The 26970-nt window shown below is 35.8% G+C and overlaps 2 protein-coding genes and 1 long non-coding RNA gene across 5 annotated transcripts; 1 reads left to right on the top strand and 2 right to left on the bottom strand.

Annotated features, from left to right (window-relative positions):
• Positions 1-4857: 4857 nt before the first annotated feature.
• Positions 4858-10095, top strand: LOC145091905 (histidine kinase 5-like). Of its 3 annotated transcripts, none has more exons than XM_079029730.1 (13): positions 4858-5413; positions 5516-6702; positions 6780-6836; positions 6942-7169; positions 7281-7374; positions 7476-7682; positions 7788-7918; positions 7994-8043; positions 8109-8338; positions 8429-8532; positions 8620-9297; positions 9380-9556; positions 9647-10095. In XM_079029730.1, the coding sequence occupies exons 2-13, from the start codon at positions 5989-5991 to the stop codon at positions 9767-9769; spliced, it is 2793 nt and encodes a 930-aa protein (XP_078885856.1). In that variant the 5' UTR covers positions 4858-5413; positions 5516-5988; the 3' UTR covers positions 9770-10095. The 3 variants fall into 3 exon arrangements, with proteins under 3 accessions (XP_078885856.1, XP_078885858.1, XP_078885855.1); XM_079029732.1 differs by having other exon boundaries at positions 4858-5781; positions 5867-6702; XM_079029729.1 differs by having other exon boundaries at positions 4858-6702.
• Positions 7730-8164, bottom strand: LOC145091906 (uncharacterized). The gene is made up of 2 exons (XR_013702368.1): positions 8032-8164; positions 7730-7946 (listed from the first exon to the last, which is right to left on the bottom strand). It is a non-coding gene; the product is annotated as an uncharacterized LOC145091906 (long non-coding RNA).
• A 492-nt stretch (positions 10096-10587) lies between the features above and the next one.
• LOC145091904 (protein KAKU4-like) lies at positions 10588-13073 on the bottom strand. Its single transcript, XM_079029728.1, has 8 exons — positions 12677-13073; positions 12165-12226; positions 11950-12026; positions 11783-11871; positions 11584-11699; positions 11321-11497; positions 11073-11241; positions 10588-11010 (listed from the first exon to the last, which is right to left on the bottom strand). The coding sequence occupies exons 1-8, from the start codon at positions 12963-12965 to the stop codon at positions 10733-10735; spliced, it is 1257 nt and encodes a 418-aa protein (XP_078885854.1). The 5' UTR covers positions 12966-13073; the 3' UTR covers positions 10588-10732.
• Positions 13074-26970: the final 13897 nt, after the last annotated feature.

Raw genomic sequence — 26970 nt, 5'->3', positions numbered from 1 at the left:
GAGACCTTGGATAATTGGGATTTCTATGAGGTAAATACTTTTTTTATTACTCATTTAAATTCATGGTTTTACATTTTTTTTTCTTTTATTACTCCTTTAAATTCATGGTTTTATTACTCCTTTGAAATCATATTTTTACAAATAAATTCTTAGTTTAAGAGTATAAGGAAAATATGGAGTTGATAAGGATCAAAATCATAAAGTTGCCAAAAATCAAGAAGACGTGTCATGACAAATCCATTTTCGCGGAGCGGTCAATCCTCTTACTTCGACCAGAATGCAAAAAAGCGATGATACACGCACGACAATGCTATATTTGTGACCCGACGAGAAGGATTTCTAGAATCCTACAAATAAATGACATCCTCATTGATATCCAATATGTTACATTTTGCAATAAAAAAAGGACAAATTTTAGAGATCATAAACATATTCAAAATTGAAGAACATCGTTGAAGTATTTGAAGATCAAAGCGTGGAATCAACATTTAGTCATTCAATTTCTTTGTTATCATATATAGGAATTCCTTTATGACTATTTTTTGTTTCTTATCTATGATTAAGGGCTAATACCCTTTTACTATCTTGCACGTTACTGTTGACAAAATGTATTGTTATTTTTAAGGTTTATTAAATTTCAAAGTTATTTTACGTTGTCTCGTGTAGTACACGAGTTATAACCTAGTTTTATATATTTCAAAAGTTTCTAGCTATTTGTACCGAACACTCTTATATAAATAAAAATTTCGAGATTCTAGCTACAAGTTATTGGTTATCAACTACTAGCTACTTTTGTCGAACATGTCATCACACTCACACCCACAATCACCTCGTTATCCCTTTCTTCCATCTTCCTTTTCCTCTTTCTCTATGTATTCTCCGACAACCACCATTATAAAGAATTGAAACCGTAAATCTTAACTTCTAAAGAGCACAAACAAATTGTAAAATCCTTCCGAAACAAAGTTTTTTTTTTTAAATCTATAAAAATCTCGTTGTAGTACACGTCTTTAGAACTGTATATATGTTATTTAAAATAAGTAAGTGAATGTAATATTAAACTCTCAAGATTTTTATTATTTAAAATTATATTAATTTTAGATTATCTAACAAGATGACATTTAATTTAACCTATTAAATATATTATCTAACAATAAATAATAAATATTTATATCGACTAAAACATTATGTTACATATATAATATTCATTATTTAAAATGTTATTTTGGACCTTAATGATTAAAATTTGCAAATTAAATACAATTTAAAATTTTTAATTATTATTGTAATAAAAATTATTAATTTTGAAAATTATGAAACTCCTGCTATATATAAATCTTAAATAGAGTTTACATCAACATACAAAAACAAAAAGTTACAATAAAAGGGCCTAACTGATTAAAACACATGTAAAAGTAGGTCCCAACCACTAGATCTCTTATTCATTCGCCTTTTTTTTTACATAATCTGGTTTATACTGACTTGTGTTTGTATCTTGTGTTGATCTTGGTTCATGTTAGTATACCTACAATTGAAAAATACCAAAATAATTAAAACATGTGTAAAAGTAGATATTTGTTTCATATGTTAGTAGTTTACACAATGGACCCAAATATTGATCAACATGTTTAGTTAAATTGATATTCAAACAATTGTTTTATAAATTTATATGCAGTTCTACATTATTGCTTCAAAAACTGATCCAAGTACAGGGAAAAGAACAATCCATTTTTGTACAATGCTTTTCTTTTGCACTCGTACAAGAACTATGATTTGTTTATAAGAAAAGCCAAGCATATATAGCTCTTTAAAAGGCTAAAGTCTCAACTCTCAATTCTGTTGTTTCTCTTCTATATAGTATTACCCAAATTTTTATCCAAAAATCAAATGCACAATTTATCCACAAAGGCAGATAGTGTAGGTCACGAACATCACAAACACAAAACAAAAAATATCGGCAACTGAGGAATTAAGCACCAAACCAGATTTAGAGATCGAGGAATTTTTCAAGCATGTTTCTGTACTCGTACGAGTACAAGTGAATTGTGAGCGATGAACGAGGATAGAGGATCCTTTGATTCCTTTCCATGTGAGAGACGATTCATGTTCAAATTTGAACACTAAAATGATAATGATTTCAAATTAGGCCAACTGATATATGGGTTTTGGGTTTTTGACGGTTTTGGACTTTGGTTACGGGTCTTTTTTTCAAATTTATTTTAGGAAAATAAACCAACTTTGCATTAGTAAATAATAATATATTAAAAAAATCTTAAATGTATACCCTATATATACTAAAACTACAAATATAAGCAAAAATATAAAATATTTTAATTTGATTTTTTTTGGATTATTCAGTTTTCATTTAAATAACCAAAACCAATTAGAAATTAAAAATGCTAATTTGGTTTATGTTCAAACCAATCCAAATATTCAAACCATACAATTTAATCAAAATTGTTTAATTGGATAATTCATTCTCTTCTAAATACTAAATAACGCTACCACAATGTAATAATAAAAGTACATAGAAATATGATAACACAATAAAAGGTGTATGAAAACATGTTATTTCTTTTATATATATATAGGTGGTGTTTGTTTTTTTAAAGATAAATATTTTCGGTTTTTTCTATATCAGCGGAATAAAATGTTGATCAAAAGTTTGTTTCCAAATCTTCACTAAAAAATTGCTTGTTTTTTAAAGTTCGCGTGCTGGTTGTGGTGGAGGTAGTAGCATAAATGGTAGAAGTGGAGGCAGTGGCAGTGATGGCGACAACGGCGGTGGTGGTGGCAGTGACAGTTGCAATTGCGGCGCCGACAGGGGTGATAGTGAAAAAAGAAATATGACATTAGGGTTAGAAAGCAAAAACCGAACCGTAAAGAAAAACTCTCCAAAAAAAAAAAAAAAAAAAAACTAAAAAAAACAAAACAAAAAGTCGAGATCAAAAAATGGAACCAAACAAAAATCCGATGGGTTGGTTTCTACTTTTTCAAAAACCGAACTATTTAGATCGCTTTGATTTTAGGAATTAGGAAATAAAAACACAAATCTCACCGATTTCATATTTGTCTAAAATGCTTATAAATATATTTAATTTACAGAAGGTGTATATAAATCTACGTAATCCTATAGCAATTAGCACCATAACGAATTAGTTAAGGTGTTAAACATATGAATTTGAGGTATTGTGTTTGAATCTTTTTATTCGAATCTTTTTAGCTTAGTTTACTTGATTTTAGTTCTTGTAGTTAAAATCTTTTTTCCTCTCTATTTATAAACGTATTGATTCATTTGTAAACTTCTACACTACATGAGCTTAGTTTACTTGATTTTACTTGTGGTAGTAAAAATCCGCCTTCCTCTCTGTTTATAACTATATTGATCCATTTGTAAACTTCTACACTACGTTACATCTAATCTAACATGGATTGAGGGGATATAAAATAAAAACATTTAGTTTATTCATCTATAAAATAACAATTACGACATAGAAACCTTAAGATTTGGAGTTTGATTCCATATTAATTTAGGAGACCAAATTTTCTTTTTGTAGTATATAATTTTATAGTTGCGGTTTTGGTTTATAAAATTTTATAATTGTGGTTTGAGTTTAGAAAAATCAAAACATATTGGTTAAATCTGAAAAATTACAACCATACGATTTAAAGTGGTTTTAGTTTTGAAAACAACAAAACCGAAATATGCAGATTTAGGTTTGGTTTTAGTCAAAACTCGTATAAAACCGCATCATTCTCACCCTTGGAGCTTATAAAATATTTTCCAAAATCATAAGCTATTTTTTTATGTGGAAAAAGAAGTCAAAAGTTTTTTTTTCTTTTTGTCTTTTAAAAAATAAACATTTTTTTCCGAATATTTTTCCAACCGCATACATATACATAAAAGTCAAAAAAAAAAAAAAAAAAAAAAAAAACATCACGGTAATCATTTTTAAGAGCATTCGCGATTGAAAAACAGTTTTACAAAATTTATTTATGTCATTATCTCAAGTATAGTAAAGTCATTAACAAAACTTATATGCGAGTCCTACCAAAATATAAAAAGCCATGTATATATATATATATATATATATATATATATATATATATATATATATATATATATATATATATATATATATATTATAATTATGATTTTGAAAAGCTTATTTGAGGAAAAAACATAAACTTTTATAGTAGATGCTTTAATACATGTGATGAGCTCCTACTAGGCTATTATAAATGCTGTAATACATGTGACTCGCACAAGATTTTTTTTTTTTATAGAATTCATTAATTTTGAAAATTCAAACTTAGTCGGTAAAAACTTATTATTACGGATTCCAATGCTAAAAAATTAAGTGCCGATTGAGTAGACATGCTGATGAAGGAATAGCCCAGACAAAAAATTGCAATCTGTCCTTTTTCATAAAATCATGTTATAGAATCAGTTGTAATTATCTATAAAGTCAAAAAACGACAAAATATGTTATCAACTCAAACAAGCATAATTTTTTATTCGTTTTCATTTAGAATAAGTTAATCACATGTGACAATGTGCATATTGGCTTGGGTTGTTTTTTGTTTCATTGTTAAACGGATTTTAAAATGACAGTACAATTTAACTCGTTTAACTAAATGTGTTAGAAATTTATACACATGACATGTTTATTATTTTTACAATTCAGTATCTATAATAAACGGACTGATAGTTTTGCAAATTACAACCCGTGGACGTGTCATTTACATTTACAGCGTTTGATTTTTACTGATATGGATTGAAGTAAAATGGGGTAAAAAAGCAGTTCTTTGTTGGAGTTTAAAGTGGCTGATAATAAGGGCCAAAATAAAGGGCAGCCTCCAAGTAAGCGCGTGGATCCGAACGCGCCCTGGATATGCGTCAACCTGGGAAGGTGGCGGGGAACAGCCTGGTATGCCTTTGCCTGCCAATTTAAAAAATCCAACCTTTGGTAATCTCTTCCTGTTTATGCAATATTTTATACCTCCCCTATGTTTGGATATTGCGTTTTGATTGATGGAGTACATCCAGGAAAAGCGATAAAGAAAACCCCATTATCAATTAACAATTTCCCATCCATCTACATGCATGTTCTCCACAAAGAATTAAATTGGAACAGAGTGTAGGTGTTTTCAGTGTGTGTGTGTGTGTTTGTGTTTGTGTTTGTGTCTGTGTAAATGATGAATGAACATAATGTGTTTGTATAAATGTCTGTGAGAGATTCTCGAATAAGCAATAAAAAAACTTCTCGACAATATAAAAACCTCTCATTCAATTCAGTATTGTGTGTCATCTTATATACTATATATATAAATTGTTTTCAAATGCACATGGCCTTTTGAGCTTCTACTCTTCTCTGCTCTTCCACAATTGTTTTTCTTTCCCTCTCACATGGTTTGTCTCTCCACATTCTCTCTCTCTATGATTAATTGAATTAAGTAAACTTGTTTTTCTTTTGTTTATTCATTGACTGAGCACTTCTAAGATACTTTCCAGATCTACAGTGAAAAAAGGGGGTTACAGAGGCTGACGAGATGACATGAATCGCAAGGCCAGATGGATTTTCCCCAATCTCAACTTCTTTCGCTTTTCTGATCTAAGTGGCATCCGATAAACAAAACTTATTCGTGGAAATGATTATCGCGTTTCAATCATTCCTTCTCCAGTCGGTAAATTTTATCGGTTTCCGCCATTTTTGCAGAATTTTGACAAGTATCGATGATTCTTCTTCTTTCATTTCGAATTTGCGGATCATGTCAATGGTGAGTATCATGCTTCTCCAATTACATTTTCCCCTTCTGTTGGTAAACTTCTCTCGATCGTGATTTCATAAATTTCAATCTGCAGAAACAATCTGTTAATTGCGAATAGACTTCATTGATACTCAAAATCACAATTTCCTCAAAGAAAACAGACATCGATACTTTTTGTATTATTATTATTATTATTGTTGTTGTTGTTGTTCTAAAATGGTGAGCGAGATGGAGGATGATCATGTTGAAGATATGGAGGTTGAAGTCCTCTCTTCAATGTGGCCTGAAGACATTGATGAAGCTGGAAAAAAGTTCAATGTAGAAAAACCAGGACTCCATGAAGATATGTTAGAGGATCTTGCCTTCATTGAAGAGCCTAGTATAGTTGACTTCAAAAGGTTAGTAGAACTCACAAGTTACAGTGAAAAAGGGTCCTCACAGTTAGCTTACCTTGTAAAAAACTGGGAATATAAACAAGAAAATGCTGTGAGACTTTTGAGGGAAGAGCTTGAAAACTTGAGCAAACAACAACATGAAGTTCAGCTTAAAAAATTAGAAATCTTTGAACAACATCGTTTTGAGGAAAGTTTTGAAGGTGATAAACGTCCGGTATCTGTGCTGGATGGAGTTTATGAAATATTTCAAGATGTACCCAAGAAAAGAAATGATGTTATTGTTGAAGATAAACGGGTAGAAATAGATGCTGAATATGATACAGTTATATATTGGAAGCAAAAGGCATTGCATTTGGGAAAATTGTTGGAAGAAAGTGTTCAGAGAGAGCATATACTTTTGGAAAAGTTGGAGGAAAGCATTGAAAACCTTGAAAAACAATCATCCCCTGTTGAAGAACTGTCCCAGATCTTGAAAAGAGCTGATAATTTTTTACATTTTGTTCTTCAAAATGCACCCGTTGTTATTGGCCATCAGGTAATTTGATTTCACTCAAGCTCTTTTTATTTTGTTCCTCTTTTTGCCCTTTTTACATTATGATTGTAATATCTCAGGACAACGAGTTGCGATATCGCTTCATTTATAATCATTTTCCAAGTTTACGAGAAGAGGTAATATGATGATCATCAAATTTATTAATTCAAAGTTATTATTTGTTGTAAGTTAATAGATTTTTGAACCATGTCTTTTGTTTTTTTCCCTAATACTATGCACAGGATATAATCGGGAAAACAGATGTAGAAATATTCAAAGGTGGCGGTGTAAAGGAATCCCAAGACTTCAAAAGAGAAGTTCTTGAAAAAGGATTACCAGGAAAAAGAGAAATAACTTTTGAGACCGAATTATTTGGTGCCAAAACATTTTTAATATATGTTGAACCTGTTTTCAGCAAAGATGGAGAGAAAATTGGTGTAAATTACATGGGCATGGAAATCACTGATCAGGTACTTTCTTTCATTTGTTTATTATAGCATCTTCTTATTACAACATTTTACTTATAAAAATCTACCCAATTCAGTTTTATAGTTTGATATATTTTTTTTATCATGTGACAGGTAAAAAAGAGAGAAAAGATGGCAAAACTTCGGGAAGAAATAGCCGTGCAGAAGGCTAAAGAGACAGAACTTAATAAAACTATTCATATTACAGGTTGGTAAGCTTTCTTTCTCTTAAACCTTATAAATTTTATTTTATTTTTTTATATATAAAAATGGTTTATCGAACATTTTGCCTAAATCAATTTCTTTTAGAGGAAACAATGAGAGCAAAACAAATGTTGGCAACCATGTCGCATGAGATAAGATCTCCATTATCCGGGGTCGTTAGCATGGCAGAGATTTTATCAACTACAAAACTCGATAAGGATCAGAAACAACTCTTGGGTGTTATGTTATCTTCTGGTGATTTAGTTCTTCAACTTATAAATGACATTCTTGACCTTTCCAAAGTCGAGTCAGGTTATTTTTCATCCCTTTATAATTGGTATATATATTTTTTAATAGACTGAAGTTCAAACCCCATTTTTATACTGTGTAGCATTTAAAAGTTAAGATTATTTTCAGGAGTTATGAAGCTGGAGGCTACAAAATTCAGGCCTAGAGAAGTAATCAAGCATGTTCTTCAAACTGCAGCTGCATCGTTGAAAAAGATGTTGATTTTGGAAGGACACGTAGCAGATGATGTCCCATTGGAGGTTTAATCTCTAATACTGATACAATTTGCTACAAAAAAGAAAACATTTATGTTAACATTTGTTAAAAAATTTCAGATTATTGGTGATGTTCTACGGATTCGACAGATTCTCACCAACTTGATCAGGTATTTCTAACACAGGTCAAAATGCACCATACACTCCAAGTTCTAAACACATTGATTTTGTGCAGCAATGCTATCAAGTTCACTCACCAAGGGAAGGTTGAGATAAATCTATACGTAATAGCAGATCCATATCCTGAAGGCCAACAAGAACCGAAGAATATAAACACAGATGACTCATCGATTCCAACAAAAAGCGATCTCCTGTTAAACGGACATGTGGAGAATGAACCTCAATCGCATGAAACAGTAGTCTGGATACGCTGTGATATTAAAGATACAGGAATAGGAATACCAGGTACCTTTCCTTTAAAATTTCTAATTTCTCATTTTCGTAGCTTTAGTAATCATGTTAACTATAATATTTTATTCATCGATTTGATGTCAGAAACTGCATTGCCCAATTTATTCAAAAAATACATGCAAGCTGGAGCAGATACGGCTAGGAAATACGGTGGGACTGGATTAGGTTTAGCTATCTGCAAACAATTGGTAATGATTCTAGATTGGATTCGGAATCGGAATCTAAATGTGAGAAAACGAAATTGGTTTTGACCTAAAATCCGTGATTTATCGCAGGTTGAGCTGATGGGAGGGCATCTGACTGTATCGAGTAAAGAACATTGTGGATCTACATTTACTTTCATTTTACCTCATAAACTTTCACATCCATGTGATGGTTCAGATGATACTGATGAGTTTGGCGACATGGCCGATAACGACGAGTCTGAAGATGAAGACATCACTTGTGGCTTTTTCCAATTCAAGCCACACACGTTAGGCTCCGTGTTCTCTTCTAAAGACAGAATCAGTGTGCTTCCGGAGAATTTGTATTCCATTCCTTCGAGTAAAGTTGCTCTCAAAGAGATTAATTCCATGGATGACGATTCCTCTTGTTTTGATACCTCATCGGAACCTGAAAGTTGTTCGAAATGTAACTCAGAGAATGAAAATACGGCCTCCATAGTCGTTGCTTCATGTTCGCCTTCTTCAAAAACAGATTTATGTGACACATGGGAGGCAAGAAAGGATTCAAATAGAAGCTCAGAGTGTAGTAGTAGTGTTGGTAACCAGGAAGACGTTGGCAATGGCAGGTCAACAAGAAAACCTAAAATTCTTCTTGTGGAAGATCATATGGTGAATGTGATGGTGGCAAGGAGGATGATGAGACAGTTGAATCAAGACATGGATGTTGTGAATAATGGAGCTGAAGCTGTTCGTGCTGTTCAGAATTGCCCTTATGATCTCATTCTTATGGTATTGTTACTACTATATATCTTCATATCAATCAAATTAATTTTATAAAAAAAAAAATCATGATCGCTAAATGAATGTGCAGGATGTATGCATGCCTGTAATGGATGGGCTTGAAGCTACGAGACTGATTCGTTCATATGAAAAAACCGGGAATTGGGATGAAGCAAGGAAGGCTGGAGTGGAACCAGAACCACATGATCATGATCATGATTCTCCTTTTCACAACCAAATATCCAGAAAGAGAATTCCCATCGTTGCAGTAAGTACCAAACAACCAAGAAATGTCTAAAATGCCCTTGAGTTTTACTATATGACTAACGAAAAGTTTTATTAATTGTTGACTGAGTAGATGACAGCAAACGCAATGTCGGAAAGTGGAGAAGAGTGTTTTGAGAATGGTATGGATTCATTCATTACAAAGCCTGTTACACTTCAGAACTTAAAACAATGTCTTGAACAGTATGTGGAGTGATAAAAAATCAGCGTTGTAAATAGATGATAAATGTGTATGTGTATAGAAATGTGAATGTGAGTTAGGAAAGTTTTGTAATCAATGTTTGGTCTTTTTCTCGTCCTCTTAGCTCTTGCTTTATAAGAGTTAGTTGTCTAAACAGTTTTTTATTTCTTTAGAGGAGCGTCATTAGGTACCTCGTAGGTTAGCAAAATAAGTACGTAGGGGACGAGCTGAATACCGTTCAGCTAAATATTATTATAGTTTTGTTTTGTGAGCAATAATTAATTAGCTGTGAATGGCTTAGACATTTTTTATTTTTACATAATCCAAGGTTTTGTAAATTATTTTGTGTTTCTATTCAACATGCATGTTAGTGGTTCAGAAAATGTGGTGTGCCATCCAGATCAAGTTTTCAATAACTTTACCTTTTAACCATTAAGTTTACGAATAACGTCTACTTTGCTATTTCTTTTCTCTTTATTAAAGTGTATGTTTGATATTAAATGATTAATAGTAAATCATTTATTTTCTAACAAAGTAATTGATTTATTAATCAATCTCTTAAATGCTTTTTGATGATTACAGATAGTACATAGAGAATCTTCTGAATTCAAATCCATCAATAACTTTTCATCTATTTTTAAAAATGTAATACATCCCTAATATGCAGGCAACTATAACTACCAAAAACAAAACTGAAAGTTGCATAAAAAATAAAAAAAATAAAAAAGTTACAATACATGAAATCAGCTAGTACGCCTACAAGGCTACAATACGATTTGTTTTCAATTACAAATGGTCAGACAGTCTGTGAAACACTAAATTAGTCAAGTCAGTTATACATAACTGATAACAATGACATAATAATAGATAATACAGGAGCTTAACAACAAGAGAGTCTATATCTACTCTACCTTACAAATAAATGAACACAAACTTTGTCTTTTCCTCATCAACTGACCTGACTACATTCAGATTGAGTCACTTGGCTCTTCCTCTTCCTCTCCCTCTTCCTCTACCTCTACCTCTAGTCAGCATTCGGTTTTCAGCCATTCCATCTGCCTTTTCTTTTGCAACCAAACTTTCGTCTTCACCATTAAAGATGTCCTGAGAATTATTAACTGGTACTTCCACTGATTCTGTCGATAAAAAACAATTATTTTCCACCTCATCATTTTCATTATCATTCTCCACTCCATTCCCCTCTTCATTCTCCATTCCATTCCCTTCACTAACACCCCTCATTTCTTTCTTATTGCCTAAACAACAAAAGATTAAATTAGTATCTTTTTTTTTTCAAATAATCTGAAAGCAACCATACCTTCAGCAGTCAGGTCCACAATTTCATTCGGCTTGTCATTATCCAAGGAATGTTGTAGATGATGTTTCATGGAAGAATGATGGCTGTTTAGCAAATCTTCACTTGCCTTTGATCGCACTTTGCGTATTTCATCCTCAATGTTCCATGATCCACCAGAAAGATAATCCCTCTGTACAATTTATTTTAAAAAAAAAAAAATTAGATAACTTAACGATTTACAAATATGATTAAAGAATATTCTATATCACCTTTGTTGATTGGAAAGAAATTCCAGCATCAGAAGAATAGGGTGTTCTTTCCTTGAACAGATCTGTCAATGGAGATGGACTTAATGAATTATCACGTCTTAAAGGAGATGCCCATGCTGGACGAGTTCTCATATATGATTTTGCCACTTCAACTGGCGACCCTTCTTCTTCAGTAGCCTGGATATGAACAAAAAGTATAAAATATATTCACATATACATATACATATATTTAAAGAATATGCATGTGAGGGATTAAGATTAACCTGTGGTGTCATAATATACTTAAGAGCATAAAGTCCATTGTCCAAATCTGACTTTTTACCAGATCTAACTTTACTCTCTGCAACCCACTTTCTTGCTTCTATGATAGCTTGGGTCTCTGGTTAAAAATAACTATTTGTTCATAATCATATCAAAGAAATTTAGTAGATATGAAAATGTTTCAGATGCTTCTGGATTTACCATTGTTACTCCTGCTATGAAGTATGCTTGGTCCTGCATAATCTACAACTCGCGAATTGATAATCTCTATTAACTTATCACACTCTTCCCTGTAGAAATTATGAAATTATCTGTGAGCATAAAGCTTATATGAAGTAATACCAAAAAAAAAATTGAGCAAAACATACCTTGAATATCGTTCAATCATAAGTAGCTGCTCAACTAAATGCAAAATTTCCCCCTTCTGAGATGAACTATCCTTTTGCTGATGTAACAAATAGAGTTAAAATATTTGTGATGCAAATTTCAGTTATAAAGTTCATAATAAGTGGTTTACTTTACACTCTGAAGTGATATCACTGCATATGGAACAGATGATGAGAATAAAGAAGAGAACAGATACCTGATTCTGATTCAACTCCATTGCCCCATCAGAAGGGTTTGCATCATCTCGAGAATCATCTTCTGCAAAAGATAACAATATCAAATTCATAAATTACCCAGATTTTCAAGTTTATTGAAATAGTGTTACTTAAATTTCTTCCGTACTAACATTGTGTTTCCTTATTCCTCTTCACAAAATGAACTTTGATAAAACTTTCTCCAACAAATGTGTGATGTGTTCTCAAATTCTATAACAATCACTAGCGCAAATAAGGCTGGTTATATGATAGATACGCATACTAAAAGAATAACATGCATTTATAACTAAATCTGATGAATAACATTCCCTCCATACCATAACGACAGTTTTTCAAAATTCAGAAAGATTCAAGGGAAAAATACTGTGAGTTGTGATTCGAGGACATTGGGTTGTTTCGCGCTAAACAAAACTCCTAATTTGGAACAATTATACTATGAAAAACACAATTAATTAAAACACATTAAAAGAAACCCCAAAATAAGATTATCTACCTGATTCGGAATCACTGTCCGAAGAAGAGGAGGAGGAAGCCGCGGCCCAAGTCTTGGGGTTCCAAAACGAAGATAAAATTTTGCTAGCACCACCAGCAACAAACTTAGCCGGAAAAACAAGTCCACCGAGCCAACTAGGGCTTTCTGATTGCAGAAGTGGAGGCTCAGGCTGAGGCGGAGTTGGGCGGTCGTATGGGGTCTTCCTAGCAGCAATTCTCCTCGCTTTCAAGATTTTTCCGCCGGATCTGCCGGCTGGAACATCTGCGGGTGCCTGAGAACCGGGAGCCATGGTGTTGAGATTCGCGATGGGCGAAGAGAAACGGTGTTTGTGTTCAGTGACTCAGTGTGTTTTCCGAATCGACGGAAAAAGAGCGAGTCAAAAGCACTTAAGTAATGAGTATGCAATAACCTTTTATTTTGTTTTGATTTCTCAATAAATATAAGGGTACCTTTCTTCCAAACATTCGATAACTATTTAGCTTATTTAATACTAGTATATAATTGTTCTTTTCTCGAAAGAGTATTTAATATATATAAATAAACTAGGTGTAAGACTAATTGATTTAAAAGAAAAATAAATATGAAATTCATTTGAGAAGTTTAACTTTATGTGAAAAATTAAAAAAATATTGAATTATTAAAATAAAATGTTTTTTTTTCTCTTTTATATTTAAACAAATAATTTAGATAAATAAACAAAGAAAACTAATAAGGCTTTAATTTAAAAATTAGAAGTAAAGTCAATTAATGAAATTTATATCACATGTGGAAAAACTTTAATTTAAAATAACCACAAAATGACATGTGGTCAAATCAATAAGAATGTAACATGTGTTAAAAAAAATTCCATTTATTAGAGTAGATGTTACCAAAGTGTAAAAGTAAAACCGTACTAAATATGTCATGTATAAATTTTGGATAATCATAAAAATAACTACCGATAATATGTAATTGACTCAAATTTTAGACATTTTTTAAAGAAATTTGGATTTCAAACATATATAATATATAAAATAGTTTTTTTTATTTATATGTTACATATGAAAAAATAAACGCCCTTGTCCGTTGCCTCATTGACCTTTATTGCAACACAATGACACATTTTCATGCCATTATATCGGAATATATATTCGATTAGATAAACTTGTTTTTTCTTTAAGTATTTATATGTTAGTTTTGCACTTCGAAACTCCTGATTTTGGAGTTAGAAACTGCTATATTTTTAACATTTCTATTACAATTCACTTAACGCATGTTGTTATGCTTCTTATATTTTATCGGATTTATAAAAAGGAACGTTGATTTATCCAAATTATACCATTTCATAAATCCTTCAGACAAGTTTTTTGTATTTTGGATTTCAAGGAAAGTTGTTAGATATTGGGTCTAAGAATATGAATATAAACTTGGAAAATTCAAAAATCGTGATTGTAATTACTTTCAAAATCTATGATTTTGACCTTATTGTATGTGGTATCACAAAATCGAATTTGGATAATTCAAGAATGACAATTTATAAGTTAGACCATTTTCAAATTCGAAACACATAAAATATTTTGTTGTTTTGCGTTTTTTTTACGTCCCAAATTTTAAGCTAGATTTTTTCATTTTTATTTATTAAATATTCAGTTACATCATAGTATAATGTGGAAAACATGATTGTGAATGCGCATGAGTATAGTCTGTAACATCCATAAAATTATAGGGTAGAAATTTCATTTTTAATATATATTCAAACATTCATTTATCCTTATTCAAATGTAACATCTCGATTCTCAGGTATAATATTTATATATTTATTTTGGGATTGAGTGAGTGACTCGACGAGTTGTATGCCCGACTCGTCGAGTAGAGTCGAATTGGTCACGTGGGTTTAATGACCAACTTGACGAGTCAAAGAGCCGACTCGCCGAGTTGGCGTTGTGTGAGGAAACCCTAAATCTCCGTGTTTTTGTCCTATTTAAAGGGCCTTAAGCCCTTATTTCTGCCTCCCTCATCACCCTTGAGCATTGTGAAGAACCCTAATTGAGTTTTAGCTTGTTGTGTGAGAAGGAGAGGCTATCTTGAGCATTTTGGTGCACCTCGAGAGAAGAAGAGGAAAGCATTAAGGCTTGGAGCAAGGAGGGACGTTTGGATATAGAGGTTCTTAGTGGATAGCTTCTGTTTGAGGTAAAAAAATGTTATTTTGATCATTTTTCTTGTGAGATCTTAGTTTGGGGGAGTTCTAGGGCTTTTCCCCATCCTTCTTGTGTTATTGAGTCCCTTGGGCATATCTTGAGGTTGAAACCTCAGATCTAGATTGTAGGAGGTCTTGTGAGCCCAAAGGCCCCAGCTTTATGGAGCTAGAGGCAAGCCTATAAGCACCAAACCCTTGTTGGAGCTTGTAATGGCATTATGGAGCAAATATGTCATGCATGAACGTAAAGATCGAAGCTTTATGTGACATCCAAGCCTTGGGAGACTAGATCTAGAGTTCGGAGTGGTAGAAATGCCTTAAAACGTATGAATGATAATACAAACTGAATGGACTCGCCGAGTCAATAAGCTGACTCGACGAGTAGGCTAGGGTTTTCCCGATGAGACTGAACACGCAGTAACTCGGCGAGTTGATGGGTCAACTCGGTGAGTTGAGTTGGACTTTCATGAGGGTTCTGAGGAACCGAAGGGACTCGACGAGTCACATAGATGCACCGGACGAGTTGGGTCAACATGGACTGTTGACTCGAGTGATGACTTTAGGGTTTGGTCAAACTTGAGGGATGGAGGTCATGGAGGGGTAAAATGGTCTTTTACCCATCTCATGAGTTAAAGAGGGACTATCATGAGTTTATTTAGAGTTGTTATCTTTAAGTGTTAATTAGAGATGCTTATTACATGTAGGCGGGGATTAGACTGGTCGAGGGGTATTCAGTTTCTTTGCTTGGTTACAAGGTGAGTCTTCTCACTATACTTACCTAAAGTGGTAACCTTTGTGTGACCGAAGGGTATTATGTGCTTATATTAAGTATTGTGATATCTTGCATTATGTCTTTGTGATTTATGTTGTGTATTATTCTGAGCTTACCAAGTTAGGACCGGAGGGTTCCACTAAGACACATTGACCGGAGGGTCTTATTTGAATATAGCCATGAGAGGATAATGAGATGTGTGTGCTATTTTGGGGAACTCACTAAGCTTCGTGCTTACCGTGTTATGTGTTATGTGTTTCAGGTACTTCTCAGGATCACGGGAAGGCACCGGCTTGATTGTACACACACGAGTTGGAGATATGTTTTGGAGGATCCTGGATTGTGTTTCAAACAATTTATGAACATGTGTTTTGATAACTAGATATTTGGGGGTTTTGTGATTGTGATAATGAAATTAAAGTGATTTTTAAATGAAAATTTTGTTTGGAAATTTTCGGTGTTACATCAAACATTTAAAAGCATTTCAAAGTAAAACAATTATCAAAGTAAAATCCCAAAATCACGAATTGCTGAAAACACAGGTGTATGCGTTGTGATCAAGTTGGACTCTTCCCTTTCGAACCGAAAGTACCTGAAACCATAAACCACAAACTGTAAGCACAAAGGTTAATGAGTTCACTAAATACCACATACCATACATATCATACGAGCCATACATATCATACATATCCAACAATCAATAGAAAATGCTATGTGCCAACCATAGTCTTGCCATTATGCCACGAGCCATATCATGGTCTTCCTTGCCAGGCTAAGGGCCAGAACCCTAGGTCTTACAGACAAGTGTCAGGAGCCACCTCCTGGTCTTCCACGCAAGCATCACAAAGACAACTAGCATACAATCTACAAATACTTAACTAATTAACTGCTAGACTTCAGACTCTAGTCTTGCATACAGATTGCCAGGAGTCACCTCCTGGACTTTCATACAAAATGTCAAGGTCACCCCCTGGTCTTCCTATAATACATAAACCACATGAGTATCAAAGTCCAACAGATGGCCCAATACCCGAAGCCCAAAGTCTGAAACTCACACAGAAGGCATACGCGGGGCGTACCCCTTCGGTACGTTGGGCGTACTCCGCCTCGCATTGACCACCAACGGGGTGATTGACCTAGTACGCGGGGCGTTGTGACATCCCCAAAATCTCGGCCACAAAAGACCGGTTTCATTTATGCTTTTTAAACATTTTCATAGTAAATCCTTTTGATTTTAAAAGAGATGCGGAATTTGTTCCCAAAAACAAAACATGATAAAATAGATTTTTTATCAAAACATTTCATAAAGAAATATAATTTCATTTCATAATCAAAATCGGGATGTCATGTTCTGATACAGACCATAAAACATAAACGATAACATTACAAGTCATTCAACAAATATATACATATTGTAAACAAAACAACTTGATGATTCATCCATCTTATGCCCTTGCGCCACTTCCTGTAATACAAATAAACTGAGTGGGTCAGGCTTGGAAGCCTGGTGAGCATGTAGGGTTTTCAACCCACAGTAAATAATTATATTTAATTCAACAATCAACAATAATCTGATTACCCATTCTCGTTATCCTCACTTTACGTCCCTAAAACAACATCTATTATAAGGGACCTAATCTAGGATTTTCATCGGGACGGACATTACTGCAAAGGGGCTTCCTTAGCAATAAATATCCTAAAGGCAACCATGAGGGGGATAGAGTACACCAGTGAACACGTCGTTCACAACACCTACAGGTTATGAGCCTGCTAGAAGAAAATGACTACACACTCACTTGATCAGAAGATGATCGGGCAGCACTACGGCTTGCAGAAGTAGTGTTTCTCCGAAGATCTGGAAGATCTTCACAAAAATCGGGCTCCTCGCGGGCAGGGCTTCGGCTCGGAAATCTCACTTCTCGGGATTCTCGGGGCTTCGGAACTTGCTTCAGGGCTCGGAAATGATACCAGGGCTTCGGGATATGATTGGCACGCAAATCGAGGCAAAAACTAGTGAGAAGAAAGAGTTTGAACAAGAGAAAATGGTTGATCTCGGTTTCTATTTATAGGCTGCTGGGTCTGGGATTACGTTGGCCGTAATTTCAATTTACGTTGGGCGTACTCAGTACGCTGGGCATAATTAGGTTACGCTGGGTGTACATTGACGTCACTGCATGCGTCGATTGGTGGCACTCGAGTATTGGTCAGACAAGTTGCATCCCTCTGAGTACGTTGGGTGTACTCAAATTACGCTCGGCGTAATTTGACTCGTCAAACTTCTAAATTGCGTAACTTTCGCATACGAGCTCCGTTTTCGACGTTCTTTATATCCACGCGTAGGTCAGACCATACTCTACAACTTTCATTTAGACTCCGTCAGCTAATTTTTATTTTTATTTTTATTATTTATTTTTAGAAGGCCGGGACAGAAAAACTTCATTATAAATTCATAACTTCTTCGTCCGACGTCCGTTATCGCCTAACTTTTCATTGTTTCGCTACTAACAACGAGATCTTCGATTCTCGTTTAGATTGTTTCGGCTAAAAGCCGCTCGATCTCAAATCGAGTATTCGGGCTGCATACTGCCAAGTCGAAATTTCAGAAAATCATAGCTTCCTCATACGAAGTCAGATTTAGGCGTTCTATATATATTCGGAAACCTCATTTCGGCCACTACAACTTTATGCAAAGATATCGACTTTATCTAATACTTCATTTTGACGCTTATTTTTATTCTTAATTCAATTAAATTATAATAATTAAGAAAACACACACATAATTCACATAATTCACAAATAATACATTTTTATTATTTCAAATTGGGTTACAAAGGTTAACCTACACTATTACATTGCTAAAAATGGCAAGCCCAGAAACACGGGCGTTACAATTCTCCCCACCTTAGGATGATTCCGTCCCCGGAATCACACATCAGCAAACAAATGCGGATAGCGACTCATCATGTCACTCTCCGTCTCCCAGGTGAGATTTGACCCATTCATGTGTTTCCATCGGACAAGCACTAACTCAACTATCTTACGTCGCAACTTTTTAGTCTTTCGGTCAACGATTGCCTCTGGTTCTTCAATCAACCTTTTGTTTTCATTAATTCTTAACTCCGAAAGTAGAATTATGTCGGGAACTTCTCCCGTGAACTTCCTCAAGTAACACACATGAAAAGTGTTATGAATTCCATTCAGTTCTTCGGGTAGTTCGAGCTTGTAAGTTTGGTTCCCAATTCTCTGAAGAACTTTAAACGGTCCAATAAACCTTGGACTTAACTTTCCCCTTTTACCAAATCTTATAAGTCCCTTCCACGACGAGACTTTAAGCAAAACCGAATCTCCAACTTCAAAAGTCATCGGTCTTCGCTTTTTGTCAGCATAACTCTTTTGACGGTCCTGAGCGGCTAACATTCTCTCCCTAATTATTTTCAACTTTTCAGCAGTTTGATGTACTATCTCTGGTCCCATAAACTGCTTTTCCCCAGCCTCAAGCCAACAAGACGGCGTACGACACTTCTGTCCGTACAAAGCTTGATAAGGTGCCATCTTAATGCTCGAGTGAAAACTATTATTGTAGGAAAATTCTACCAAAGGTAAATGTTCATCCCAGTTACCTTGGAATTCTAGGGTACATGCTCTTAGCATATCTTCAAGTGTTTGTATCGTCCGTTCGCTCTGACCATCATTCTGCGGATGGTAAGTTGTACTTAAACACAACTTGGTACCCAATTCCTCTTGTAGACTTTTCCAAAATCGTGAGGTGAAACAACTGTCACGATATGACACAATCGTTAACGGAACACCGTGAAGCCTCACAATTTCCTTCACGTAAGAATTCACAAGCTTTTCCATAGACCATTTCTCATTGGCTGCTATGAAATGCGCACTCTTAGTGAATCGATCAACGACCACCCAAATCATGTCGTGACCATTCTTTGTCCTGGGCAGTTTAGTGACAAAATCCATCGTGATGTCCTCCCAATTGCCCATAGGCACAGGCAAAGGTTCTAGACTCCCGTATTCTTTCTGATGTTGTGCCTTGACTCTTGCATAGGTCACACACTCCGCCACATACTTCGCAGCGTCGAGCTTCATCGTCGGCCACCAGTAGTAGGGTTTCAGGTCCCTATACATCTTTGTGCTACCGGGATGAATGGAGTACATGGTCTTGTGAGCTTCTTCCATCAGAAGATCTCTTATTCCTCCTGACTTAGGTACCCCAAATATGATCTTGGAATACCTTCAGTCCATGATCGTTTGTATCGAACACCAACGTTTTACCCAAACGTTCCTCTTTCCGGTCATTCTTTTCAGAAGCTTCCCTTTGAGCTTTCTTTATACTCTCCACAATTGTCGAGACAACTTCTATTCTCAACGCTCTTGGCCTTTTTCTTCCAAGATTGACTTTCCGACTGAGAGCATCAGCAACAACATTTGCTTTATCGGGGTGGTAAAGTATCTCATAGTCGTAGTCTTTAAGTAACTCTAGCCAACGTCGTTGTCTCATATTCAATTCCTTTTGACTAAAGAGATATTGGAGACTTTTATGATCAGTGAATAATTTGCACTTTGTTCCATAGAGGTAATGCCTCCATATCTTCAGGGCGAAAACTACCACTGCCAACTCCAAATCATGAGTCGGGTAGTTCTTTTCATGCTCTTTTAGTTGTCGAGATGCATACGCGATCACCTTATCTCTTTGGGTCAAAACACAACCCAATCCAACACCAGACGCATCGCTATAAACAGCGAAGTCTTCAACTCCATTGGGTAGAGAAAGAATCGGTGCCTCACATAGCTTTTTCTTTAGTTTCTCGAATGCTTCTTTATGCTTACCACTCCAAGCATAAGTAATTCCTTTGTGGGTCAAAGCTGTCAATGGACTAGCGATCGAAGAAAAGCCTTGGATAAACCTTCGGTAATATCCGGCTAATCCTAAAAAGCTTCGGATCTCCGTGGGACTTTTTGGTTGTTCCCACTTCATTACAGCTTCAATCTTTGTTGGATCAACCATTATCCCTTCTTGGTTGACCACATAACCCAAGAATTGGACTTCTCGAATCCAAAAATCACATTTGGAGAACTTAGCATACAACTTCTCCTTCTTCAAGACTTCTAACACTTCTCGCAAGTGTCTGCCATGCTCCTCTTGGCTCTTTGAGTAAATCAGAATGTCATCTATGAACACTATCACAGATTTATCTAGGAACGGATTACAAACCCTGTTCATTAAATCCATGAATGTTGTTGGAGCATTGGTTAGTCCAAACGACATAACCAAAAACTCGTAGTGTCCATATCGTGTTCTGAATGCAGTCTTCTCTATATCCTGCTCTCTTACTTTTAGCTGATGATATCCTGACCTTAGGTCGATCTTTGAAAAATAACTTGAACCTTGTAGTTGATCGAACAGGTCATCAATCCTCGGCAACGGATATCTATTCTTTATCGTTGCCTTGTTCAGCTCTCTGTAATCGATGCACATCCTCATACTTCCATCTTTTTTCTTCACAAATAACACCGGAGCTCCCCAGGGCGATGAACTAGGTCTAATGAAACCTTTGTCCAATAACTCCTAAAGTTGCATCATCAGCTCCTTCATCTCCATCGGTGCTAGTCGATAAGGTGCTTTTGCAATCGGCGTTGTTCCAGGCAACAAGTCAATACGGAATTCTACTTGTCTATCAGGCGGTAATCCAGGAAGATCTTCGGGAAATACTTCCGGATAATCACACACAACAAGAATATTCTGTATCACCTTCTTTTCCTTCTTTGCATCAATCACAAATGCTAAATATGATGTACACCCCTTGGTCAAACACTTTTTGGCTTTCATTAGGGAAATGATTCCAGAATTTACTCTGCGTTTATCTCCATACACCATAAACGATTCCTTCCCAGGCAGGTTCACTGTCACTATTTTCTTCTTGCATAAAATTTCGGCATCATTGGCGCTAAGCCAATCCATTCCCAAAACGATGTCGAAACCGTTAAGTTCTATAGGAAATAATTCCTCGTGGAACTTATTCCCATTCAAGTCAATTAAGATGTTTTTCATACGATGGCTAACAAGTACAAACTTGCCACTAGCAACTTCGACTAATAAAGCATTATCTAGTCTATCGACAGGCAAAGCTAGTTTTCGACCAAATTAATGCGAAATAAAGGAGTAGTTGGCTCCAGAATCAAATAAAATTTGGGCAGGCAATTTATTTACGAGAAAGGTACTTGAAGCGACTTCAGCTTCATCTTTGGCAGCTTCCAGTGTCATTTGGAATGCTCTCGCCTTCGGCTTTGGCGGAATGTTGGGTTTTGCTGCCTCCTTCTTCTTCGGACAATCTCTTGAGATGTGCCCTTTCTCAACACAACCATAACAAACATTCTTGGTGAGGGTGCAGTCGTTGGCATAATGCCCTGGCTTTCCACATTTGAAGCATGTGGCTTCCCCGCCGCACTTCCCATGATGCTTCTTCTTGCATTTGTCGCACCACTTTGCTTCACCTCCTCTCGGACTTGACTTCGAGAATTTACCCTTTTTGCTGGACCCTGAAGATCCATCGAGTTTCCTCTTTTCACCCACCTCTGACCTTTCAAAACCTTTCTCCCTGATCTGGGTCTCAACATTTCTAGCAGCCCAGATGGCGGCTTTCAATGTGGTTGCTTGCTTAACCATTGGACCATAGTCCGCTGGTAGTCCGTGGGCAAACTTGTTGACCTTAGAGAGTTCTGTTGGTACCAAATATGGGATAAACTTCATCTTTTCTGTGAAACTAGCAGCGTATTCAATAACGCTTAATTTCCCCTACTTCAAATTCTGAAACTCATTACTGATTTCAATAAGGTCCTGGTCGGAGCAGTATTGCAGTTTTAGTTGTTCCACAAAGTCTTCCCAAGACATTTTGCTTGCTTCTCCCTTAGGCATAGAGTCAGCTAACAGCTTCCACCAACTCAACACGCCAGATTTTAGCAGAGGGATCGCAAGAGCGGTCTTCTGCCTGTTGCTGCATTTGCAACTTTCAAACATAGTCTCCATTTCGGAGATCCAGTCCATAACTTGCACCGGCGTCGGGCTTCCAGATAGACATGGTGGTTTGGATGCCATGAAATCCTTGTACTTGCACCCACGCCCATCATTTCCTCCATACTGGTTGTTGTGTCTAACCACCGGTTGGTCATCTTGACTAACGATCCCACGAAAGTTTCCTCCTTCAGACTGCCCTCCATTATCCTCGGGCTCTTCCACTTGAATTGATGGTTCTTCACGATTCTGCCTAAGCAGATGTCTTGTTTCTTCCATCTGACGATCTAACATCATTTGAATCATCATTTGTACACCAGCCATTGTTACCGGCTCAGGTGCTGCTGCTACGACAGGTATTTGCTCAATCACTGGTGGTTGATTCCTGTTTTCATCCTCGTTTCCAAATTCACTACTTGTTCTCACCATTTTTTATCTATACACCGAATAAGGTGAAATTAGATCCTTATTCACGATAGATATTCAAATCATCCTTATTACTCCGAAACGATTACATGTTAATTCTAATAACGTAAACATACGCTTAGAATCCTACACACATAAGGTTTCCAGATCCGGTCGGCAACAGACCATAGATCCGAACAAATAATATCATATATGGAAACATATAACATTTACCACATAAAAGCATTTTAGGCAACTTTCCTAAAATAAACTAGTGCTTGTGTCTAAAATATAATAGACACACATCTAACAACCTTCACTTAGCATTCTAAGTTTAAGTCTATAAATCCTACAAATTCCTAGTTCGCTTAAACTAATGCTCTGATACCAACTGTGACATCCCCAAAATCTCGGCCAGAAAAGACCGGTTTCATTTATGCTTTTTAAACATTTTCAGAGTAAATCCTTTTGATTTTAAAAGAGATGCGGAATTTGTTCCCAAAAACAAAACATGATAAAATAGATCTTTTATCAAAACATTTCATAAAGAAATATAATTTAATTTCATAATCAAAATCGGGATGTCATGTTCCGATACAGACCATAAAGCATAAACGATAACATTACAAGTCATTCAACAAATATATACATATACAGACTTGTAAACAAAACAATTTGATGATTCATCCATCTTATGCCCTTGCGCCACTTCCTGTAATACAAATAAACTGAGTGGGTCAAGCTTGGGAGCCTGGTGAGCATGTAGGGTTTTCAACCCATAATAAATAATTATATTTAATTCAACAATCAACAATAACCCGATTATCCATTCCCGTTATCCTCACTTTACGTCCCTAAAACAACATCTATTATAAGGGACCTAATCTAGGATTTTCATCGGGACGGACATTACTGCAAAGGGGCTTCCTTAGCAATAAATATCCTAAAGGCAACCATGAGGGGGATAGAGTACACCGGTGAACACGTCGTTCACAACACCTACAGGTTATGAGCCTGCTAGTGTTCCACAGGACTGTCTAGAATAGTCTGTGGTCGTCATCCATACTCTGCTGAATGACTAGAATAACACCAACAATATCGAGGCCTCTCATCTGTTTATTACACACCAACTATCTACCAATGTTCTACCCAACATATTAGTAGATAAAAATATACATTTTTATACATAGTTTAAAACCTGTATAGCATGCTCGATCAATACATTTTTCCACATAACAGATGAGGCACACACACATAACACGTATTTCATAAAGAATAAATCAGATCTATGAGATAAAAGAAAGTGAATATACATTCAAACATATAATCAACAAAGTATACACGTAATACATATTTCGTATAAAATACTTCATAATAATGTGTTAGAAGAAAATGACTACACACTCACTTGATCAGAAGATGATCGGGCATCATTACGGCTTGCAGAAGTAGTGTTTCTCCGTAGATCTGGAAGATCTTCACAAAAATCAGGCTCCTCGCGGGCAGGGCTTCGGCTCGGAAATCTCACTTCTCGGGATTCTCGGGGCTTCGGAACTTGCTTCAGGGCTCGGGAATGATACCAGGGCTTCGGGATATGATTGGCACGCAAATCGAGGAAAAAACTAGAGAGAAGAAAGAGTTTGAACAAGAGAAAATGGCTGATGTCGGTTTCTATTTATAGGCTGCTGGGTCTGGGATTACGCTGGGCGTAATTTCAATTTACGCTGGGCGTACTCAGTACGTTAGGCGTAATTAGGTTACGCTGGGTGTACATTGACGTCACTGCATGCGTCGATTGGTGGCACTCGAGTATTGGTCAGACAAGTTGCATCCCTCTGAGTACGTTGGGCGTACTCAAATTACGCTCGGCGTAATTTGACTCGTCAAACTTCTAAATTGCGTAACTTTCGCATACGAGCTCCGTTTTCGATGTTCTTTATATCCAGACGTAGGTCAGACCATACTCTACAACTTTCATTTAGACTTCGTCGGCTAATTTTGACTTTTATTTTTATTATTTATTTTTAGAAGGCCGGGACAGAATAACTTCGTTATAAATTCATAACTACTTCGTCCGACGTCCGTTATCGCCTAAATTTTCATCGTTTCGCTACTAACAACGAGATCTTTGATTCTCGTTTAGATTGTTTCGGCTAAAAACCGCTCGATCTCAAATCGAGTATTTGGGCTGCATACTGCCAAGTCGAAACTTCAGAAAATCATAACTTCCTCATCCGAAGTCAGATTTGGGCGTTCTATATATATTCGGAAACCTCGTTTCGGCCACTACAACATTATGCAAAGATATCGACTTTATCTAATACTTCATTTTGACGCTTATTTTTATTCTTATTCAATTAAATTATAATAATTAAGAAAGCACACACATAATTCACAAATAATACATTTTTATTATTTCAAATTGGGTTACAAAGGTTAACCTAGACTATTACATTGCTAAAAATGGCAAGCCCAGAAACACGGGCGTTACAGGCGTACATCAACTTACGCAGGGCGTACCCTCGTAGGCCTTAAATCCTTATAAGTGCTTAACGGATTAAGCACCTAAGCTCAAACTTCGGATCTATGACTCAAAAGCACTCTAGAACCATAAAGTCTTAAACTTTAAGACTTTGGTCGTCCAAAGAGGGCTTAATGCTTGGTCTTAATCAATTAAGACCTCTTACAAAGAACAAGGGACCAAAATAGCTCAAGGGACCTCCTTTTTGTGCCTTGGAACCCATCCTAGGGTTTAAAAGGACAACCCAACACGACCAAAACAAAGCATGCACAATATTGGGACTCTTGGGACAAGAAGAATACTAAAAAGCAATCCAAGCATAAAGGTAGAAGCTTTGTACCTTCTAAAGCTTCCCACGAAGGATATAATCCCAGATCTACAAGCTTGCTTCCTTCCTTGACTCCTTTGATGCACTAACTTCTCCTTTTGGCATACAAAAATCACATTATAAGCTCAAGATGCTCACTATGGGGGTTAGGGTTCTCTCAAAACGGCTAAGGGACTTGGAGGTTGAAATAATGAGTCAAAGTGACCCATAATGGTGCTTAAATACTCCTCAAACACTAAAAATTAGGTTTTCACTCGGACACACGTACGCTCTGTATACACATGTGTACGCCCAGCGTACTAGGGCGTGCCCTAGTATGCTTAGCGTACCCACATGTACACCCAACGTACAATTCAAACTTCTAAGAATTGTTAATTTTCCACTAGGGCTTCTTAGGGATAATTCCAACCAACATCAAGGACCAAAATGACATATTAAAAATACCAAGGGAAGGATTCAAAAATACTTGAAAACTTGGGATGTTACAGTTTTTTAGCTTTTGGTGGTATTTCATGGTTTTTGGTGTTCATATAAGAATAAGGAACTTCTTAGAGAAGTGTGGGATTGCTTGAAGCGTTTGGATCCAGGCTTGTTGCATCTTGATCTACATTTTGGAGGTATAAAGTTTCTATCTTGATGACCATATGTGTTAGATCTAGTTTAAGGTGTATTTTGGGTTCATTTTGGTCCTTAAAAGTCATCCTTGTGAGTATGAGCTACTCCAAGAACTTAGAATGTTGGATCTTGGCCTTTGGGAGGTCCATTGTTCATAAAAATATAATCTTGATGAGTAATTTTTGGACCATGCATGAGTTTGGATGTTTATTATGGATGTTATTAAGGATTCGGTCCCATTAAGCCATGCAAAGGAGTAAAGTTGCCAACTTTACGTGTTAAGACATCTCATTAGGTTCATATTCGAGTTTGGAAGTCACTCTCTAACCTATTAAGAGCTTAATATTGGATTTTTGGTCCTTGATGAGTACGTTGGACGTACGCAGGAAGTACGCTTAGCGTAACGAATATTTCGTGCATCAGCCGCTTGTACTCTACGCTTCCAGGGTGAGT

The sequence above is a fragment of the Lactuca serriola genome, chromosome 3, assembly GCF_051521515.1.
Source record: "Lactuca serriola cultivar US96UC23 chromosome 3, Lser_US96UC23_V15, whole genome shotgun sequence".
Lineage (NCBI taxonomy): Eukaryota > Viridiplantae > Streptophyta > Magnoliopsida > Asterales > Asteraceae > Lactuca > Lactuca serriola.
This window is presented reverse-complemented; position numbering and strand designations above follow the sequence as displayed.

Excerpts from the sequence above, each read along its gene's own strand:
- LOC145091904 (XM_079029728.1), bottom strand. The coding sequence starts at position 12,965 with ATGGCTCCCGGTTCTCAGGCACCCGCAGATGTTCCAGCCGGCAGATCC. Across the intron at positions 12,027-12,164 it reads TGGAGTTGAATCAGAATCAG|CAAAAGGATAGTTCATCTCA; the intron begins GTATCTGTTCTC and ends TTGTTACATCAG. Across the intron at positions 11,011-11,072 it reads TGTGGACCTGACTGCTGAAG|GCAATAAGAAAGAAATGAGG; the intron begins GTATGGTTGCTT and ends TTTGTTGTTTAG.
- LOC145091905 (XM_079029730.1), top strand. The coding sequence starts at position 5,989 with ATGGTGAGCGAGATGGAGGATGATCATGTTGAAGATATGGAGGTTGAA. Across the intron at positions 8,339-8,428 it reads TACAGGAATAGGAATACCAG|AAACTGCATTGCCCAATTTA; the intron begins GTACCTTTCCTT and ends ATTTGATGTCAG. Across the intron at positions 9,298-9,379 it reads CTTATGATCTCATTCTTATG|GATGTATGCATGCCTGTAAT; the intron begins GTATTGTTACTA and ends ATGAATGTGCAG.